We start from the raw sequence: 22,992 nt of genomic DNA on the forward strand, positions 1-22,992 counted from the left end.
CACTGTTTACAAATGTACCTACATAAGATCTTATTCTTTTAAAAGATAAATTACCAAAAACAGTTATGTCTTTATTAACCCATTGTGTTAATTTCGGCTATTTCCAGTTTAAAGACATTATTTACAAATAAAACTCTGGTTTAGCCATGGGTAATCCATTATCACTCATACTGGCAAATCTATATTTGGAATCTTTTGAAGAAAAAGATATCTCCTCCTTTCTCTTTGAAACCAAGATTATGGAAAAGATATATCGATAACATCTTAATGTGGAGCCACAGTCCTGAGTCTCTAAAGAATTTCCTTGACCAACTCGTACACAGTCGACACCCAAAAATCCAATTTACTGCAGAATTAGAGAATGATGGCTCTCTTCCGTTCCTGGATAGCAGGCAAACTCACTCTTATTTCTGAGAAATTAAAAATATTTACAGAAAACCAACTCGCACCAACAGATATCTCCATGCACAGTCCTATCACCTCACTTATATCCACCTCAAAAACTTGGTGTTATCTCTATGCTAGGCAAACATGCTTGCTCGTTCACTCCTGCATGAAGAAGATATTAACAAAGAACTTCAGTTTCTTCTTGCAACCTTTCAACAAAATGATTATTCGAAACAAAGAGTTAAGTTACTTTTCAATCCATCACCTCGCCATACTGAAGACAGAAATAGTGAAAAAGGCTACATATCTCTACCATATATCAGTTCTTTTGCCAAAATTAGCCAAAGTTCTTAAAAAATATAACATCCAGACTTCTTTCACTCCTCTTCTGAAACTCCATTCCTTGCTCAGTAGGCTCAAACAAAAACAAAACCTGAAATATCCCGGTGTTTACAAATTTTGTGCAACAACTGCAATAAACTTTATTTTGACCAAACGGAAAAATCATTGAATTACATCTCGAAGAACATAAGAGACATCCCCTATGGCAGAACCAGAGCTAGTGCTCTGAAACCATGTCCTGAATTCTGCTGATGCTAATGAAGAAAACTTCATTCATCCACTATTATAGGACAAATCTGAAAATATCTTTCAATGCTATGATGAACTGGAAAGAAAAATTGTGGATCCAAAGAAATTGTTCTCAATCAAATACATCTCAACACCAACCTCAGCTATAATCTCTCAGACTGCCATTGAACTTGGGCGTTCACGAGATGTTGAACGCATGCGCATGCTCAACAATGAGGAGATACACAGAAGCTTCAAATGTTAATACACTAATGCTTTAATGTATATTTTTTGTTCTGTCTCAATTTTTTGTTGGTTGTTTCCTTTTTGTTATGCACTCAAAGAAGTCTTCTATGAAGATGAAACTAGTCATGCAATCTAATTAATTAATAGTATTTTTTACTTTTCTCTCTCGGCTTTGTCATTTAATCTTTTTTAAAACACACACCTGTTCATTATTAACAGAAATGACATTCTTCTTTTTACCAACTTCATCAGTTCCTTCTAACTCTTCTTCAGTGCACATCATTCCATCAAAATAATTATTCTGTTTATTGAAATATATTAGAACTCATCTTACATTTAGATTTGCATAGAATTGTGCAGTAAGTTAGATAGTAGCAATGTAATATCCTATACACAGTTCAGAAGCATTTTAGAGACAGTGATCATTATGAAGGTATGCTTTTAGAAAGGTCACTGAAGTTTAGAAAAACAAAATGTCCTGTATGGAGATACAGAAGTTTTGCAGTGGCATCACTGCATAATTCAGAAGCCCTGGCAAGAAGGTTGAATCCAGATGATTTGAGTAGAACTCTCATTGCCACCTGTAAAAAGGGAAGTAAAGCTGAATGTGAGAATTACAAAGGAATTTATCTACTAAGTGTTCCAGGTAAGATTTATTTAAGCAAAATTAAGAAAAGAGGGAAAAAATTGTGGAAGAGTAACTTGGAAAAGAACAATTAGGGTTTAGCCAAATCAATATAGATATTCACTTTTACAACAATAATTGAGAAATCATGCGAATATAAGAAGGAGCTGTACTTAAGTTTTTCCCCTCTGGAAAAAGTGTATAAAAGGTACCCAGAGAAAAGCTTTTCAGAATGCTACAATTAAATGGGATAAATGGAACATTATACAGAGCAGTACATAATCATATGTAAGCTGTAAGTCAGCAATAAGTAAACACAGGAAGATGGTTTAATGTAAAATCAAGTGCAAGATAAGGATACATGCTATCTCCACTGTTATTCATCTTCATCAGTATGAATTGTATTATGAAAGAACGTTGCATTAAATCTAATAGTAGAATTGGATATACCAAACTTAGCTCTTTGCTTTGTGCAGATGATATTCTCCTAAACAGATCCAGTACAAGTCTTCAGGATTCTCTAACTAAATTGAATAACAGCTGTAATGAATTTTGCATGAAAATCAACAATAAAAAAAAAACAGATCTGTGAAAATAAGCAAGAATATTTCAGCTATATAGGCATAATTATTAGTAAAGATGGCAAATTAAATATAGAAATAGATAACAGAATGTGCATAGCTGATATGGTAGGGAGGGTGTTGAATAAATTTATATGTAATAAGAGAAATTAGCCAAAACACAAAACTAGCAGTATACAAGGCAGTGTTCAAACTAGTTTTAGGTTATTGATCCAAGAGCTGAGTTAGAAATAAAGCACTTGCTCAACGATTGGAGACCATGACAGATGTGAGAGTTCTGTTTAAAAAAAAACAAAAAAAACCTGAACTAATCCAGCATCAGTGGCAGAATCATATTAAAAATGAAGATATTAAAAGAAATTTGAAATTGTTAGGATTCAAGAATGTGTGTTGAGAGCTAATCTAAGGTATATTCCCTTAAACAGAATGGGACAGGAAGGGTTAACAAACATGTGTTTGATGGCAAGAAAAAACCAGCGGAAGAAGATCTAGGTCGTTTGACTCAGTCAGAAGTATCTTAGAAGACTGAAATGTTATATATGATAGTATTGGAGTGCTGACAAGTAATATACCAATTTGGAGGAAAATTGTTGATAGGTTGATTAAAATTATATTAGTAATAATGTGACTTGAATCATGTTGCACTGTTATTGTATCCTGTACGTCCGTTGAGAGTACATATCAGGAAATTGGTGATGATTGAGGATGATGAATCTCAGCTCTTTATTTTATGCAGATGATGTTGTATTCCTAAAGAAATCCAATTCAAGTCTGAAGGATTCTCTAACTAAATGACATGACTGCTGTAATAAATTTTTCAACAAGAATGACAATGAAAATAGGCAGAAACATTAACTGTATCCTGAATGGAGAACCTATATAACATGAAATATTTTAGCTGTTTAGGCACAATATTTAGTGAAGATGGCGAATTAAATTTGGAAATAGACAGCAGAATTAGCAAAGCTGGTATGGCAGGAAGTCAACTGAATAAATTTATATGGAATAAGAGAGAAATTAGTTGCACTAAACTAGCAATATACAAGAAAATGTTCAAATAAATTTTAACTTATGATCTGAGTGCTGGATTAGAAATAAAACATCTGATCAAAGACTGGAGACCATAGATATTCTGAGAAAGAATAGGCGATTGAACAGATGTCATGTGGTGGTATCATATTAAAAAATGACCATTGTCAACATTCAGAGATTAAGAATTATAGACACGTAAACACAAGAATATTTTAATATTTGCCAGATATTTCAGTCTGAAAATAACAGACTATCTTCAGTGGCTACATAGGAACAGTTTATAACAAGGTGAACTACTAACAATTGATCATCCAAAAGTAGAACGAGCGCGTGATGTTACATTGCTAAGCATTAAAGAGAAAAAATTTTTAGTGATGATTAAATTATAGGTATTAATTCACAATTTCGTATAATAATCTTAATTTATAAATAACATTAGACTAATGTAGGAATTAAAAGTCTCAATTTAAAAAAAAAAAAAAATTGTGTTCAAAAGACATATTTCGGTGATTACACCACATTTTTTTATTATTATTCAGTTCTATAAAACACTGAAATAATAGTTCCCGACAAGTTTCGTAAATCGTAAGATTTACATCTTCAGGGGTAAATAGTATAACTTAAAGTTTAAACAAGAGAATTAATAAATACAAATCATAACTATCTGGCTATTCATAAAACTCAAATAACAGAATGCAGATATATAACGTTATTCACGTTGAACAATACTGGACGATGTCACTTCCACTGGACACGATATACTCTGGCAAAAATCGACGATGTCATACATAGAAAACAACAGTATATAAGAAAATTTAAAGAAGCTGCTAATATGCTAAAAAACCTAACCCAATGCAATAAAAATCAAGGTTTAATTCTCCATCAAGTGTGGTCAGCTCTAATAAAAAATCTACCTCAATCTGAGCTCGGACTGTATGAACAAGAACAAGCACACGTGACATCGTCCAGTATTGTTCAATGTGAATAACGTTATATATCTGCATTCTGTTATTTGAGTTTTATGAATAGACAGACGGTTATGATTTGCATTTATTAATTCTCTTGTTTAAACTTTAAGTTATACTATTTACCCCTGAAGATGTAAATCCTACGATTTACGAAACTTGTCGGGAACTATTATTTCAGTGTTTTATAGAACTGAATAATAATAAAAAAATGTGGTGTAATCACCAAAATATGTCTTTTGAACCAATTAACCACAGAAGTTTACGCCTGCAAAAAAATTGTGTTATCCTGATTAAACTTTCCCATATAGGATATGGGAAAGTTTAATCATTGAGTTGAAGTCCTCCTTAAGAGGACTTCAACTCAATTCTAGCAAGACAAAGATCATGGTTCTCAAAGGAAAAACAAACAGAGAAGCTCTTGAGAAACAAATGTATCTTAATGGAGAAAGAATTGAGGAAGTCAACAAGTTTGAGTACTTGGGATCCATTATTAATGTGAAGAATTGCTGTTCGGAAGATGTTAGAAAAAGGTTAGGAATGCTAAAACAACAGTCAGAGACCTGTCTAAAATCTGGAAGGATGGATCTATCTCCATGGGAACAAAGTTGAGGATTTTAGATGCAGTTGTTTTTCCAACAGCGACTTATGGATGCAAGACTTGGAACCTAAAGAAGTCAGATAAGAAATGGATATCTGCTTTTGAGATGTGTGTTACGGAAGGCTGTTGAGGATATCATACACTGAAAGGCGTACAAATGAATGGGTGTTAGAAAAGATTAGTAGAACTTTAAGGCTCCTTAAGGATATTGACAGAAGAAAGTTAAAATATTTTGGACACATAGAAAGGAGAGAAGGAGGACTTCTCAGAACAGTAATAGAAGGTAAAGTTCCTGGAAAAAGAGGCAGGAGTAGATCATCAATGAGATGGATGGATGGCGTGTATGGAGTAACTGATCTTCAGAGAGTTGAGGCTGCCAGAAGGGCAAACAACAGGACTACATGGCAAGGCCCTAGTGTGGAACATCATCGAGCATTGGAGTGACCATACGGCATCTGTAGATGCCCAGTGAATACAGACATATAGAATATACAGTCATTTCGATTCAAGTTAGCATGTTGAAGTAAGGCCTCAGCACTCTCTTGAATTTGAATGGCTATTCAAAGTGCTTTATGAATGGGTTCAAGAAAAGGTATGATAGATTGAGTCTCCTGCAGTGAGTCTTCAGACTCCATGGAGGTATCCGTGTAATAATAATAATAGTTAAGCCTTAAATGCAGGTTTGTATATTCATTTTATAGTTTTTTGCTTTGTTTGTCCTTTCACTTCACTTATATAAAATAAAATGAAATTTTTTTAATTTAAGATAAAAAAATTACAAAAAACTATGAACAAACTGAAATTATTTGTGAATGTCAATTTGCTTATTTGTATTATTTAATTATTTTTAATGATTTTTTTTTAAAAAATTTAATAGTTGATATGTATCAGAGTGCAAAAAAGAAGAAAACAAGTATGTTCTTAATATCAAGAAAGAAATATCTGAAAATTCACTTTGTTTTTGCAATTTTTTTTTTTTTTTTTTTGACAGACTGTTGCATGGAGATGAATTATTTCCTTTGAGCATTCCATCTGGTTTTAGAACTGAATATGAATTTTGGTATTTGACATTCATGTGTGCTCTTTTGTTTTTATGAAATTGTACAAGTAGCATACTTAGGGTAAATCTAGAGAAAAATAGTTTTCTTTGTTGAAATTAGTGATAGATGCTTGTTAAGATTTCAGTCATGCATGCAATAAGTTAAATTGATTATTTAAGAAACTGATGTGCTTTGATTATAAAAGCTCTTAAGGAGTAGAGAAAATCAGCAGATCAGAAACTCTTACCATATAGCAGGTGTGTTCAACCCATTGATCGCGGAGCGATTTTTGGTCGATCTCTCCTGTATTCTTCCTTACTTACAAATTTAATTAAAACTGAAAACGTAATATTTTATTTATCATTAATTTGTATTATTTTTAATTCGCTTTAAGTGTATTGCTATTGTTTATTTATTTTTCGTTAAAATTGTAAAATCAGTAACTTCCTTATAAGTCCGGGTTAATGAATTAATTTGGATCAGTGGAAGTCAAACAGCGAGCCGAGTGAATACAATTATAAGCAAAGTGTAAAAACTCGATTGTAGCTTAAAGATTAAATATTCCAAAGCACATTACATCGATTTTTTACTTATGTTAAGTCCCATGTGCATATTGTAAAAAAAATTAACTTTGTTTGTCTCGGTATAGTTTGTATTAGATGTTTTTGTAAATAACTCTTTTGAAGCTAACTGTATATACTGCTTTAATAAGAATATGTTAGAATCTTAAAAACAAAGCCAATGTTTTTGTTGCCGAAGCTGTACATGGCGGCATCAGAAAGATTGTTATTGAAACTTGTACGTATGAGAAAGGCTTGCAGGCTCTAAGTGTAAACATCTCCGAAGTCAGTCAGAAAGAGTTCAAAGAACTTTCCGATGGCCGGCAACTTACAATCAAAAGAAAGCGAAGGGGAACAAAAGGCATGCCGAACTTGAAACTTAAGATGAAAGACTCATACCGATTCTTTGGGGTTGCCAAACTTCATGCGAGGTCTCAGAGGAGACCTAATAAAAAGGGACTGAAGCAAGCAGAAGGGATCCTGGTTCCAGAATTGCTGTCAGAGAGGAGGCCGCCCAGTCCAGAGTTGTCGTCAGAGAGACTGCCTGGATCTACATTGCCTGAGAGAGGAGTTCCCCCCTTCCAGAAAGGAGCTTCTCAGTTCAAGACGTCGCTAGAGAGAGACTACTTCTAGGCCTCAGACAAGGTTTCAAATTGCCCAAAGGAAGAGTTCCAATTGCTGGAGAAAAGTTCTTAGGCCAGGTTAATGTCAGACATTCACCAGTGTGTTGTGTTTTCATTACAATTTGATGAATCAACTTCACTGATATTGCTCAGTTAATGGTATTTATTCGCATGGTATTTCAAGATTATTCAAGTCAAGAAGAACTTTTGAAAATTATACTATTATTGGGAAGGACTAGGGGAGAAGACATTTTTTCGATATTTGATGAATTTGCAAAACAACACAAACTTCCCCTTTTTAAACTTGTGTCTATTACTACTAATGTGCTCCTGCAATGATAGGTAATAAATCAGGCTTCATTTCATTATGTAAAAACGATGACAAATATCCTGATTTTTTAACGTGAATAGTACCACTGTATTATTCACCAGCAAGTACTGTGTAGCAAAAGATTAAACACAAAAGATGTTTTGGATATTACATTTAAAATTGTAAATTCTGTTCGAGGAAAAGCCCTGCAATGGCGGTTATTTAAATTACAGGCAGATGATATAGGGAACTTCTGTTGTACAATAATGTTCGCTGGCTCAGCAGAAGTCAATTTTTAGAAAGATTTCTTGTATTAATTAATAATATAAAAATTTTTCTTGATGAAAAAGGAGATATTTATCCACAATTGAGTGATAAAAGATGGTTGTTACACTTATAATTTTTAGTAGATTTCTGTACGAAATTAAGCAATTTAAATTTAGAGTTACAAGGTAGAGATAAAAATTTAATTGACATGTTAAGTTCAATAAAAACTTTCCAACAATACTTACTTTTATTAAAGTAAAATATAAATGACTGCGAATTTAGACATCTCCCATATTTATTAAAATTTTTTGAACAAAATCAAGAAATGCTTCACTACGATTTAAAAGAATTTATTTGTGAAATAGAATTAGTTGAGGAAGAAATAAATTCAAGATTTAAAGATTTTAATAAAACTGAAATGATTTTATCTTCAAGAAAACTTGAACATCACAGAAATTTCAAATAAAATTAGTGGGCTGTTTGATATAAACCAAGCTGAAGTAGAAAATAATAAACTTGAGATAATAAACATTCAGAATAGTTTACATTTAAAATCAATAAACAATGAAGTCATTTGGAAGTATGCACATGAAAAATTCCCAATATTAACTGATATTGCATGACAAATTCTGTCGTGTTTCGGATCGACATACTTGTCAGAATCCGCTTTTTCAAATATGACCATCATAAAAAATCAATTTAGAAGCCAAATTACAAATGATCATTTGGATGATTGTCTGCGATTGGCCACTTTTTCATATCAACTTGACTATGAAAATATTGTGAGGTCCAAACAATGCCAAATTTCACATTAACTTTTTTTTTAAGCATCCAGCATTTCCTGTAACTTTTGAGTTTGTAATTAATCTGTTGTTTTTTCTAACTTTGGTTTTTCAGAATAGAGAAATAAATATTTTATTTCAATATATTTGTTTGTTTTTGTTGTATTAAAATAATTAAAAGTGATAAATAAATTTTTAAATACACAAATAAAGTTTTTAGTTGTGTATTTTTTTTAGTTGTTTATTTGTGCATAATCAGATATCAGGTTGGGGGAACATGATCTATATAAGAGAGTAGATCGCGTAGTAAAAAAAGGTTGAACACGACTGCCATATAGCATATACGAATTATGGCAAAAAGTATAGCTGCCTTTGGAACACATGATATATAGGTTGAACTTTGTTCAGCTTAGGAAGACTTGAAATAATGAACTGCTAATTGAAATATGTTTGATGCAGTTATCATAAAATATTTTATAGAAGTTAGTGGTTTCTTCATAATGAACTATTTCTATGGAATACATAGAACACATTAATCTTGGTGTTCAGAAACATATATTAATATCTGTAGTAATTGCATAAATGTAGTTGCATCTTTTTTTTCCCCCAACATCTAAGGTAATTTTTTGGCAGTACACTTTTGTGCTGTTCAGAAAATTCACGTAGCTCCTTTGACCAAATACAGTAGGTGGTATTTGGCATGAAGGAAAACCGTTTGCTTTTAGTGGTACCCTGGATTAGTCATCATGTGACCTAGCATGTTAATTGAAAATATTTTTACAGTCTGTCAAGAAATCTCTGTACACCTCCCCCATGCATCTCACCTATTCTAAGTAATGGCCATAAAGTAATCAAAAAATCACTGGCTCCACTGTCTCTAGCATTGCAAACCTTCCAAACATCTGTATATTGCTAATTCCAATATTTGTTTTAAAATATACATAATTAAAATGATTGAAATATTAACATGGTTAAGAAGTTTCATCTAAAGTTATGCTCGATCAAAATTAAGCATAACTTTAGACTAAAATAAGTACAGGTATCCCTTGCTTAACGCGGTGAAATTAATTGCGCCAATCCCTTAATATACGCACCTTTAACCCAGCAGCTTATCTGACAGATACATGCAAAATGCTTAATATAAATATTCCTACACAATTCAGTGTATAACTTGGAGGTCATGAGTAGCTGTACATTCATGCGTTATGAGTGATATTCCACACTGTTTTTTGCTGTTAGGTTGGTTTAACACACATGCTATGTAAAGGTTTGTGATATTTGACAGTAAATTGTATCTGAGAGATACTGCGACCTCCGATGTCAGTATAGTATGGATTAGTTTTTTTTTTTTATTATTCTTTGTTCAATAATTTTTAGATTGTAACCGAAAATAAATAAACCATCACGTATTACTGAAATAGAGAGCCAAAGGCTTATTTATCATACATCTCTTCTAAGAGATGTGCTTTACATTATGGAAAATACTAAGGAAAGTGATCTGGAGCTTACCCCACCTTTACTATGAGTTGCCCATAAGGTTGCTTATGCTTGCATCCACCGAAACTTTTAGTTTCTATATTCAGCTATGAAATAATGTTGGATTCAATATCCACTTAATTTGTATCATCATGTATTATATTTGCAGTGTTTTTTCTTTGTTTTATTTGTTTGCTGAGGTCTGGATAGTCGTTTTGCTTGTTATCGTAGAGTTTATGCCGATAAGAAAAAAAACTAAAATTGTTCAAACGACTCTTGATAACTTCTTTTGATAAAAAAAATTGCAGTAAATAATGTAGGTACAAGTATTTATTAAACATTTACTTTGCATTCATTTTTTATCTTTCCTAAAAGAGTATCATATAAAAACAAATTATTAATACAGTAATCAATCATGGACGAATTGTAATTTTTACCATTGATTAACAGATTCGATTAACGTGATTTTGATATACGCAGTAATATCAAGGGATTAATTAACCACGTTAATCGAGGGATACCTGTATAATGATCTGGCAACAATACATAGAACTACAATGTAAATCACAGCTGTTAGTGTTTTTCTGCATAATATTATAGCTTGATGTTATAATTTGTGACCTTCATTGGTCTCTTTGAGATTAGCAATAACATGATTTCCTTTCAAAATATAGATTTAGCAAATTATCTCTATGAATCTTCCATTCACATTCCTTTGAACTTGTTCATTTTACTTTTTTAAAATAGTTCCCTTTTAGTCTAAGTAGCCTTTTTGTAAATTTTAAAAATTTGTTAAAAATCAGAGTGCAATTAATGTATATCAGTAACTCAAACCTTTGTAATTATGTTCTTAACAGTTGCTCCAGATGCTATTCATCATCATGTGAAAACATGTAGAGAGGACATTGTAAATGTTCACTTTATTGCACCAGAATATGGCTCAAAAACATGTAAGTGTCAGATTCTTCTTGATCTTTTTCTTTGTTATGTGCATATTAAGGATTGCTCTGTAAAGCTGTTTTAAAGATTTAAATGATTAAAAAATGAAAATTAGATAAATGTCTAAAGACTCCCCTGTTTTATCTAAAATTTTCTTATCCCTTTATTTCCCTTAAATTGTATTTGCATTCCATTTATTACATAATTAGCTTAGCAAATTAAACTTAAATATAAAGCAGTGCTGCATTTCTAATTAGATTTTTTAAATCATCTTAATTTTGATTTAACATAGATAGTTAAATGTTTGTATTTATTACATTTTTATAAGTTTGCTATAAATTTTATTTTAAAATAAACAAAAAAACTATAACAGAATAAGCTTAAAATTTTAAATTGTTCTAGTAAAGAAACTATTAAAATATAAATTATAGGTGTGCTGTTTAAAGAAAAAAAAACTAAATGAACACTAGTATTGAATAAAATATTACACCAAGTAATTTTACACGTTAGTTTTGATGACAGCACTTCCAGCTAGCTTCATATTCAACATTAACAGAGCACTTTGATAAGCAGAAGTTTACCTGCTTGCCAAGCAAAAAGTATATCACTTATGATAATCCTTCCTCATGAATTTGCAGTTTCCATGGTAACGCCTGCAGTTGACATTTACTCGTTTGGCATGTGTGCTTTGGAGGTAAGTGTGCCCCAGCAATCAGCAGGTATAGTATTTTTTTTCACAGAGGTATAGTAGCACATGTTATAAGGGCTAGATTGTTTGTTGTTGTTTCTTCCTCTGTCCTATAGATAGCAGCCAGTATCTTTTATTTCTCTGTAGATGGCAGCACTGGAAATTGCAGGTAATGGTGAAACTGGCAGTCAGATTACTGATGAAGTAGTAAACAAGACAATTGAATCATTAGAGAATCCCCTTCAAAAGGTGAGATTCTGTAGCATCCTTCCTAATGTACACTAAGTTATTCTAAAACTAAAATTAATGTTAATTAAATTGTTAGTCTTTAAAGAGGTTTAATTCCAGGCAGATATAATGAAGTGAAGTTTGACTGTGGTCAGCTTAACTTAGAAAAGATATAGTTGAGGTAAGCGTATTACTTGCCTGAAATCAAGATAACAGGTTTTCTCACATGCAGATTGTTTAATAAGTTAAAGCATTTAAAAACAATACTTTAACATAATAATATATGTTCACAGGATTTCATTAGGAAGTGTTTGAAGAAAAATCCATCTGAACGGCCAACAGCAAGGGAATTGCTCTTTCATCCTGTTATATTTGAAGTTCATAGCTTGAAATTGTTAACAGCCCATGTTATAGTGAGCACTGCATGTGAGTTATTTTCTTAATAACCTTCTTAATGAATACCGTTTGATCATTTAAAGGATATACTTCTATTTTCTTAAATTAGAAGTTAAGCTAATTCTGTTTCAGTTTGGCATAAATAGCATTAATAAAGCCAGAGCATAATATCTACTTATCCTTGTAAGTATAGAGTACACAGAATTTACATAGCAAAATTTTATCCAGTTTATTCATAATAAACTTTGTAAATTAGACCTGTGGATTTACTGAGAGTATCTGTACTTTGAGCTTAGGTTTGAATTTCACCATAGCATGAATGCCTTGCAAAATCTGGAAAAGTTGTAGATTTTCATTGTCTGTCATGAGATGCCACCTTGCATATTGGATGCCTGAAGTGTAAGACCATGCTTGGTCTTTAAAGTAGGCTAGGGTTCCTGGTTTTTATTGTCTGTTTGCATGAATTGGTTTAAAAAAAATAGTTAATAGGTCATATTTTATAAAATTATTTCTGCCATGTGACAACACTAACTTCACTCCAAACCCCAACAACCCATATCATGAACTGCTCTGGCTACGGCTCTTCAGGAAGAATGGGCTGCCATTCCTCCAGAGATGTTCCGACACCTGGTAGAAAGTCTCCCTGGCAAAGTTAGAGCTGTCATAGAAGCAAAGGCTGGACCCAACCCATATTAATGCCCACTACTGGAAAGTGTGTCACAGGGAAAGTTTGATTACAGTTTTGAGTAGGTGTCCAGATACTTTTGATCAGATAGTGTATATAAATTACAGTTGCTAGACAACACATTCATTGAATGCTGACACCAAAAGATTTTCATGCCAGGGTGCCTAGACTGTAGGGACTGCCAAAAATAAATAAGAGGCATTTCTTTGTGGCCACTGGTTGACTTTATCAGCTGTCTTACATATAGGCTATCAGAATTCTTATCTAACTTGCTCTTCTGTAGAATGGGAAAATCATCTTTCTGCATTAACAACACTGCAGATTTCATCTCTAAAGTGAAATACCTCTACCTTTTGCTTCTCTGACATCATGGTGAGCTTTGATGTTGTTTCTACATTCATCAAGATTTCATTAGATATAACTATTCAGCTACTCTCTAAGGCTCCATGCCTGGGCATCTGTAAATTATTTGACTTTGTTGTGCATGGGATACTTTTCATGGCAAGGTAATCTATACAGAAGGTGGAAAATTGCACCATGGGCTCTCCTCCTTCCCTCCATCACTACTTTATTAAATTATTTCATGGAATGCTTTAAGAATGTCTCGTCACTAGTGTTACCCCTTGTCCTTCTGTTTGTGTGTGTGTATATCACCCCTGTTTGGTTTCATTACATTGACGCAGTCCCTATTTGGCTATACACAAATGGAGAATAAGACAGTTTCTTAAGTAAGATTAATAATCTTTACTCTAGAATAAAATACAGGTAACCCTCATATAACGCGGTACTTATATAATGCAGTCTACAAATTGTGGTATCCCTTGTTCAACACAGTTTCGATATAACGTGGTCTACAATTTCTAGTAACCCTTTATTTATTTTTTTCATATTTTTCACCGCGGGATTTAAAAATCAAATTTTATCTTCATTAAATTTGTGTCTGCCTGAATCGTGCAAGTAGTTATAAGTATTGAATTTAGTTTTATTGGATCACTGAATAAGGTACTGTACAGAGGGCTTTTGCAGTCTGTGTCCTTCTCAACAAATATTGCAATTAGAGGCAGCATAAAAACAGCGCTAACTAATAAATCACATCTCCCCTCTCACAGAAACTATGCTGTGTAGACTTAAGCAAAACCATATCTTGCACTGAAACACAGTATCTAACTAAAAACTATTGTCCAAATTTTCAGTTATGAAATAAGTGTTTTTTTATTGCATTTGAAATTCTCGATGTCATTATGACAGATCACAAAGGCTAACTTAAAATAAAAGACTACCAAGAATTGAAACATGTTATATAATGAATGTGTGAGCTTGCCTGCCACCTCAAACGCAAACAAGAAGCCATAAAATTCAACCAAGGGTTGAAACGATTGTGTGATTTGAGCCAGTCAGTAATGAGGAGTTCCATTGGAGCGATAAATGACACCCTGTTGTGAATGTGTTAAAACTAATAGTGAATGTTGTTATGACAGTTTCAGATGTTATGGAATTCGATTGAGGAGAATTAGCATTTCAACTGAAAACTTGTCGGTTGCTTTTGTCTTTGGATCATGCGATCTTTTATTAATACTGCACCAAAACGTCTTTATAGCTGCTGTCTTGTGTAAAACAAAATTCAGTTTGTACGTATTGTAACAATTAAAAAAAAACTTTAATAATTTATAAGCGTATAAAAGGATATCACCTGTAAATCGTTGACGTGCCAGCAAAATTCTCAGACTTGCCACCTCTGGCACTAGTGCCATAGGTTTGCCATCTAGGGTTACTGTATAAAGTGTTTATTGTTGAAAATTGTCTTCGTTTTCTGCCAGGAAAGTGCATTTAAAATCATAAGTGTGTTATTCTCAAGCAAAGCAGTTTATTTTCTGGTGAGTTACATACATATGTAATGCTTTTTTTTTTTAATGTAAAAGTTTATTTTTATTGTAATGGCCACTAAAACAGCAACGAAAGGGAAAAACCAACACTGAAGAGGAAATTCGTTTCTCTCAAAGAAAAAATTAAAATCTTGGATCGGTTGAAAATTTGAGAAAAACCAGGAGTTGTTGCAAGGACTCTGAATTTAAATGAATCAACAATTCGAACAATCAAACAAAATGAACATAAAATCCGAGAAAGTGTTATTGCTGTGTCAACGGTAAGTGCAAAGCGCATTGCTCGTGTTCGCGATAATCTAATAGAAAAAATGGAGAAATCTCTAACGATTTGCATAGAAGATTGCACTCAAAAGAAAATTCCTTTGGATGGACACCTTATTAAGCAAAAAGCTCTCAAAATTTATAAACATTTAAAAGAACTTGATCACGATTCTTCAGAAGAAATCTCTCAGCATGGATTTTCTGCAAGTAAGGGTTGGTTCGAAAACTTTAAAAAGTGGTTTTCTTTGTATAATCTTAAAATTCAGGGAGAATCAGCATCAGCAGATGTTGAAGCTGCCTAGAAATACCCAGCAGAACCTTTAAAAATCATTAAAGAAGGTGGTTATAGTGCAGACCAGGTGTTCAATGCGGATGAATCTGGGTTATATTGGAGAAAAAAATGCCAAAACACACCTATATTTAGAAAAATGAAAGATCAGCTCCTGGATTCAAAGTTTCCAAAGATAGAATTACTCTACTGTTTTGTAGTAATGCATCAGGTGATTATATGACAAAAACCAATGTTTATTAACCGATCTGCAAATCCTCGTGCGATGAAAGGGCTCGACAAGTCCGCCCTACCTGTTTATTGGCGGGCCAACAAAAAGGCATGGGTTACAGCTAGCATGTTTGAAAATTGGTTTTTCAAGTGACTTGATGTAGAAAGTTACACAAAGAAAAAGAATATGAACCTCAAAATTCTACTAATTTTAGATAACGCACCAGGCCACCCAACAAATTTAAGCCATCCTAATATTAAAATAACTTTTTTGCTGCCTAATACTACTTCACTTATTCAGCCACTCAACCAAGGAATAATATCAACGTTTAAGTCATATTATATTCGGCAAACATTTCGATTAATTTTGGAAAAAATTGAATCTAACCCAAACATGACACTGTCTCAAGCGTGGAAAGAGTTTTCAATATTGAATTGTATAAAAATTATTTCTGTGTCCTATCAGGAATTACAACCATCTACACTGAATGCTTCCTGGAAAAAAAAAAATGGCCTGAAGCCGTAATGGAACAAAATTTTGTACCTCCAGTGGATGCTGAGCTACGTCGTATAATAAACGTCGCACACATTTTTGGTGGAGAGGGCTTTTGCGATATGGTTGAAAACGAAATTAGTGAATTAATTGATGGCGTCGAACCAAATGGCGGGAAAAGTTCTGCTGAAGATTCTGATTGTGATGAATCCGTTAAAGAAATTAGCAGAAGGATTGGACTTGGCAAGAAAGTCAGGATGTTATTTTACGGATAACGATCCATATGGAGCGCTCAGGAAAATTCACGAGACAATTGGATATTTGTTTAGTGCCATATTATGAACCTAATAAAAAAATTGCAACATAGTGGAAAGCAAAGTCTTATTATCACTTCTTGATTTATCACTTGATTGATGACTAAACCAGCCGAAGTATGCAATGAGAATTATACAAATGATCCAAGAGATTTCAAGTAGTGATGACCTCCGGCCACTTAAAGAACATCTACGAAATGTTATATCTGAAGACTGTGATGACGATTAAAATATGCACTTTATTTTATTGTGTCTAAAACATTTATGCATTATGTGCAATGAAATTTATGTACAATTTGTAATTTTTAGAATTTTATACTACGTATTTGTAATAGTTTATGTTTTCTTAACTTACATGAATTACCTGAATTAAATAAAAATATTGTTTTTGTTGGATATGTCATTGTTTTTTATATAATTTAAAAAAAAAAACGATTTTGGAACCTAACCCTATGTGATCTATGTCTCATATAACGCGTCATTTCTATCCACGTCATACGAGGGTTTCCTGTATACATTAGAAAAAGATATGGGGTCTTTCCTTCCAGTTAACATTAGCTCTTTTTATTTTATATACAGTAAAACCCCAAAGTTACGCAGTAGGTGGGGCCAACAAAAAAGCGCCTAAGTTGAATTCGCGTTACTCAGGGTATAATTTTGCATGTAATTTATATATACAAACATACAATTGGGACCAAAGGTTTACAAAAACCTATATTTTTTAAGAAATATAATCATAATTGTAGGTTTTCGTATATAAAAAAAAAGAGTTATTTCGATGTCGATGGTTTCATAAAATCTAATAGCTTCGTCTGACGGCATAATGTCTTTTTCTTGTCACGCAAAATTTCTTCATAGCAAGCTAATGATTTTTTTATTCCTTGCCTTGTGGCTACAATTCGTTCTTCCTTAGAATCTATGTCCTCCAAAATCTGTAAACCTTTCTTTTATGATTGTTCTTACTGTGGATTCCTGTAGATCAAACTTCTTTACTAGCTCACAAATTTTCATTCCACCTTCAACTTCAAAATCCTTAATAATGTTGAGTTTTGTTTCCAAAGTCAATGTTTTTCTTTTCTTGCTAGTTGTAGAAGAATCAGACTTGCTTCTTTTGGATGACATTAATATTTTTTATGTTATAAATTTTTTATCACGAACATAACATTAAACAATTGCAAGGTTTGTAGACTATAAAAATCGTGTATGAATGGAGACCATGCGAAACATGTCAGTGCTTGTTCACAGCATGTGCGACACTGGCGAATGCAGCCGGCGCCTGAAAGATATGACTAGTGGTGAGGTGTGAAGCGGGACGGGAATACGTACATATAAGAAACCGCATAGCTGTGTGTGTATATATATATATATATATAAATCCAGTGTTTTCCAGATACATTTTCAGGACTCTGTGCACTACCCCAACACCCTTCACAAAAACTCAGAATTGTCAAGACTTATCAACAGGATGTCATCTTTTCTTCTGAGGACTGATTATCAAATTCCTGATATGTACTCTTAGGGACTGTGAAGGATAATTATCATAGTACAACATGAAAAAGGTTGCACCATTACAAACTTCCGATTGACAATATTCCTCCAAATTAATCTGTTGCCTTTCAAGATTCCAACACCATCAGATCTTATATTTGTCTTTTACGGTACTTTTTACTATATCAATCCACCTACACCTTGGTCTTCCTCTGGGTATTTTTCCTGCCAGCCTGGCAAAGAACACTTGTTTTGCTAATCTTTCACTTTCCAATTCTGTTTGTGACCATACCACCTGAGATTAGCTCTGCTTGCACATTCCTGAATGCTAACAATGGCAAATTCTTTCCTAATATTCCCATTTTTGATGTGATACTGCCATTGATGCTATCTCTTCACTCTACTAATCTTTCTATCAGATCGTATATATGTCTTTTACGGTACTTTTTACTGTATCAATCCACCTACCCCTTGGTCTTCCTCTGGGTATTTTTCCTGCCAGCCTGGCAAAGAACACTTATTTTGCTAATCTTTCACTTTCCCATTCTGTTTGTGACCATACCACCTGAGATTAGCTCTGCTTACACATTCCTGAATGCTAACAATGGCAAATTCTTTCCTAATATTCCCATTTTTGATGTGGTACTGCCATTGATGCCATCTGTTCACTTTACTAATCTTTCTCAGAACTCTCGTATCAGAGGTCTCTTGTCTTTGATTAAGTGTTATATTTCTAACCCAGCTCTCAGATCCCCAAGTTAAATTTGGTCTAAACACTGCCTTGTATACATCTGATTTAGTGTTTTGACTAATTTCTTTCTTATTCCATATAAATTTAGTCAGCTGACTTAATACCATACCAGCTTTACTAATTCTGTTGTCTATTTCCATATTTAATTTAATATGGAAATAGACAACACTAAATATAGCTGAAATGGTTTACTTGTTCTATAGATTCACCATTCAGGATACAGTTAATGTTTTCAATGTTTCTGCCTATTTTTTGTCTTTGTTTTTTTGTTGCTAATTTTCATGCCAAATCTATTACAACAGTTATTCAATGTAGTCCTGGAATTTTGCAGATTTGTGCTGGATTTATTCAGAAGTATAGTGTCATCTGCATAAAGTAAAGAGCTAAGATTAACATCACCAATTTTGATATCAGATTTAATACCACTTTCCTTCAAAATGTGATCCATATAGATAATGGATAACAGAGGGGAATAATGTACATCCTTGTCTCACACCAGCTTTAACATTAAACCATCTTCCTGTACCTCTTTCAATTCTGACTGACTTACAACTTAAATAGAGACTATGTATTGTTATATGATGTAAATATTCCATTTACACCATAAACTATAGCATTTTGAAGAGCTTGCCTCTTGGTACTTTGTCATATGTCTTTTCCAGATCTGCAAAACTTAAATATAAATCTTTGTTATATTTACAAGATTTCTCAGCTACTTGTTTGTAAGTGAAAATCTGATTCCGACAGCTTCTACTTTGCCTGAATCCAGCATGTTCTTCACCAAGCTTCCCTTCCACAATTTTTTTTCGCCGTTTCTCAAGTATACTTGCATAATCTTACTACAAGAGCACATAGTTGGGAAGATATCCCTGTAATTCTCATATTATTTTATTGCCCTTTTTATAGATGGGTACTATGAGAGTTCTGTTCAATCATCTAGAATTCAACCCTCTGACCAGACCTTCTGAATTATGCAATGCACCCAATGCACCCAAGCTTTTATACCTCCATATTTGAGTATATCTGTTCAGATTTCATCTACTTCAACTGCCTTTCTGCATTTGAAGTTTTTGGTGTCTTTTCTACTTCAAAAGTGATATGGATTCTACTACTGTGCTGATACTGCTTGTTTCATTTAGCAGTCTTTCAAAGTATTTACTCCAGACATCTAGAATATTTTTATCTTCAGTTTTCATGTCACCTTTATTATCTTTGATTCCTTTTACAGTTCTCTTTCCTCCATTTGTAAGATTATTATGTCAATAGCCTCCAGAATATTTTGCCACCTTCTTGATATCTATTTTCCATGTTCTAACCAGTCTTCCCATGACTTTTGTTTAGCTAGTTTTATACATTGCTTCTTTCTCATCTTTCTCTGTATTCTCTAAGAGCACAAGCTGGATGACTTACTTGACAGGAACTTTCAACACACTTCCTTCTTTTCCATGACTGCCTCTTTAACTTCCTGAGTCCACCATGGAATTCTGATTTTTCTATCCTTACAACCTCACCACATGCCTCTCTGGCTTAATATTTTCTTCAGCATTTGCCATTGAATCTCCAAGGTTTGGTTCTTGGATTCAAATTCTTTCATTTTTTCTTCAAAGATATTTGCATATTTGAGTCTACAGTTCACCTCTGAAAGCTGCTCAACTTTGATTAATTTTAAAACTTCCTTACATATTCTTCTTTTTAATATGAAATTCAATTTTATCCTGCTCAAAACCAGATAGTGATCACTTCCTATTTCAAATCCTCTGTATACTCTTGTGCCCTGAACCAGTGGAAAACATTGCTATCAACTGTAACATAGTCAACAAGACTTTTCTTATTTCTTGCATCTTCTCTTCATGTGAATTTGTTCACATTTTTATGTTGGAACATAGTGTGGTAATAACTAATTCATGTCTAAAACAGAAATCCAGCAGACACTTACCATTATTATTATTAGCTTTGCTCTTTTCTCCAAATTTTCCTGAAACATTTCTGTATGTCTAGTAATCATTTCCTACTCTGCTATTTAGATTTCCAGCAAGGACCAACTTTTCCTTTTTCATGTGCCATATTGGTAGAAACTTCTGTGGGACCATAAACACAAATAAGTTTAAATTTTCCAGTTCCCCAATTCTGATATTTTTCCTAATCACTCTACTTGATATTGCCTACCATTCAAGAATATTATCATCATCTTTAGTGTTTAATATTATAGCTACTCCTTCTTTTCCTTGATTTTGAAAGTTTATTTTTCACTTGGTTAGACTATAATAAATTTAGTTTAATCCTTTATCCAAGTGTGAGCAAACAAAGTTTGCGCCTGAAAGTATCTTCAGGACTGGGTTAAGGTGGTACAACACCAGGGCAACTCATTGCAAAGCTGGAGCAAGCTACCAACACTCCTATCTCAGTATCTCCTATAATGCAAAACACATCTCCTTGCAGATATGTCTAATGTTATGCATTAAGGGAAGGGCCACTACCCAGACTAGTTTCGACCTTTATTGAGGTCTCTTCAGTGGGAGCCAGGCCCAAGTGGAGATATCAGGCAGAAGCATTAGCAGGTCATCTCTACCTATAGGAATTGCCAATTGGTGTGCCACCCTTTTTTAATAATTTACTCTGGATTTAGAGAAAGATGTTGAAAGTTTATTTTTCACTTGGTTAGAGTATAATAAATTTAGTTTAATCCTTTATCCAAGTGTGAGCAAACAAAGCTTGTGCCTGAAAGTATCTTCAGGACTGGGGTAAGGTGGTACAACACCGGGAAACTCGTTGCAAAGGTGGAGCAAGCTCACAACACTCCTATCTCAGTATCTCCCATAATGCAAAACACATCTCCTTGCAGATATGTATCATGTTATGCATTAAGGGGAGGGCCACTACCCAGACTAGATTCGACCTTTATTGAGGTCTCTTCAGTGGGAGCCAGGTCCGAGTGGAAATACCAGGCAGAAGCATTAGCAAGGTCATCTCTACCTATAGGAGTTGCCAAACGATGACCTTGCTAATGCTTCTGCCTGGTATCTCCACTCAGGCCTGGCTCCCACTGAAGAGACCTGAATAAAGGTCAAAACTAGTCTGGGTAGTGGCCCTCCCCTTATTGCATAACATTATACACATCCGCAAGGAGATGTGTCTTTCATTATGGGAGATATAGTTCGCCCACTGATTAGAGATCCTTTGATACTTCTTTGCATGTCAGAAAAAGGAGAATCCATTCCGATAATAGGGTAATCAGTCCGCATTGTGGGATGAGTTGTTTATTGTTACAGGTCGGAAAATTAACTTCTCTTTTATGATTATTGTAGTTAGCTATGTTGCTTGTATAACGGTTAGAAAATTTTACCTATAAAGCACGTGATTTCGCATGTTGGCAACCAATTCGTACGTCCTTCATTTCTTTCCCCCCCTTCAGCATGAATCGACTATTCTTGGCAAGACGCCAAGCAGAGACCTACAAATGGTGGGCGAACCGAGATAGGAGTGTTGTGAGCTTGCTCCACCTTTGCAACGAGATACCAGGTGTTGTACCACCTTACCTCAGTCCTGAAGATACTTTCAGGCGCAAACTCTGTTTGCTCACACTTGGATAAAGGATTAAACTAAATTTATTATAGTCTAACCAAGTGAAAAATAAACTTTCAACATCTTTCTCTAAATCCAGAGTAATTTAATAAAAAGGTGGCACACCATTTGGCAACTCCTATAGGTAGAGATGAAATTGCTAATGCTTCTGCCTGGTATCTTCACTCAGGGCCTGGCTCCCACTGTGAAGAGACCTCGATAAAGGTCGAAACTGGTCTGGGTAGTGGCCCTCCCCTTAATGCATAACCACAAGGAGATGTGTTTTGCATTATGGGAGATACTGAGATAGGAATGTTGTGAGCTTGCTCCACCTTTGCAACGAGTTTTCCGGTGTTGTACCACCTTACCCCAGTCCTGAAGATACTTTCAGGCGCAAACTTTGTTTGCTCACACTTGGATAAAGGATTAAACTAAATTTACTTTTCCTTGATTGTTATTTCCTGAATATAACATCTTGTTTGTTGCTTAGAAAGATCTCGCATGTTTTTGTCTTCTTTGTTTCAGTCGAACCTATGCCAATCTGGTACTTATCCAATTCTTCTGCTTGTTCCATTTCTTTTCTGCTGATGCTTTTTACGCTAATAGTACCAATCTTGAGCTCTTCTGATGTTGAGTTGAGTTTTAGTTTTTTCCCAATAGCTGACTTTTATTGCTGTTCACCCTGGTTCCCAGACAAAACAACAGGAGTCTTGTTTAACCAGCATTGCCCCAGCCAACATG

At 33.7% G+C, this 22,992-nt stretch overlaps 1 protein-coding gene across 4 annotated transcripts in view; it reads left to right on the forward strand.

Moving 5' to 3' along the window:
- Madm (MLF1-adaptor molecule) overlaps nt 1–22,992 on the forward strand; it is a 219,569-nt gene that overhangs the window by 88,928 nt on the left and 107,649 nt on the right. For all 4 annotated transcript variants that reach the window (XR_016550075.1, XR_016550076.1, XM_090410539.1 and 1 more), the window contains exons 6-9: nt 10,923–11,015; nt 11,643–11,698; nt 11,840–11,941; nt 12,214–12,346. Coding sequence is in view for 2 of the 4 variants with exons in the window: in XM_090410539.1 (XP_090266665.1) it covers nt 10,923–11,015; nt 11,643–11,698; nt 11,840–11,941; nt 12,214–12,346 (384 nt within the window). In the remaining 2 variants the exon portion in view is untranslated. The remainder of the gene's footprint in view (nt 1–10,922; nt 11,016–11,642; nt 11,699–11,839; nt 11,942–12,213; nt 12,347–22,992) is intronic.

The sequence above is a fragment of the Typopeltis vanoorti genome, chromosome 20, assembly GCF_054136105.1.
Source record: "Typopeltis vanoorti isolate ZY-2024b chromosome 20, IOZ_Tvanoo_1.0, whole genome shotgun sequence".
Taxonomy (NCBI): domain Eukaryota; kingdom Metazoa; phylum Arthropoda; class Arachnida; order Uropygi; family Thelyphonidae; genus Typopeltis; species Typopeltis vanoorti.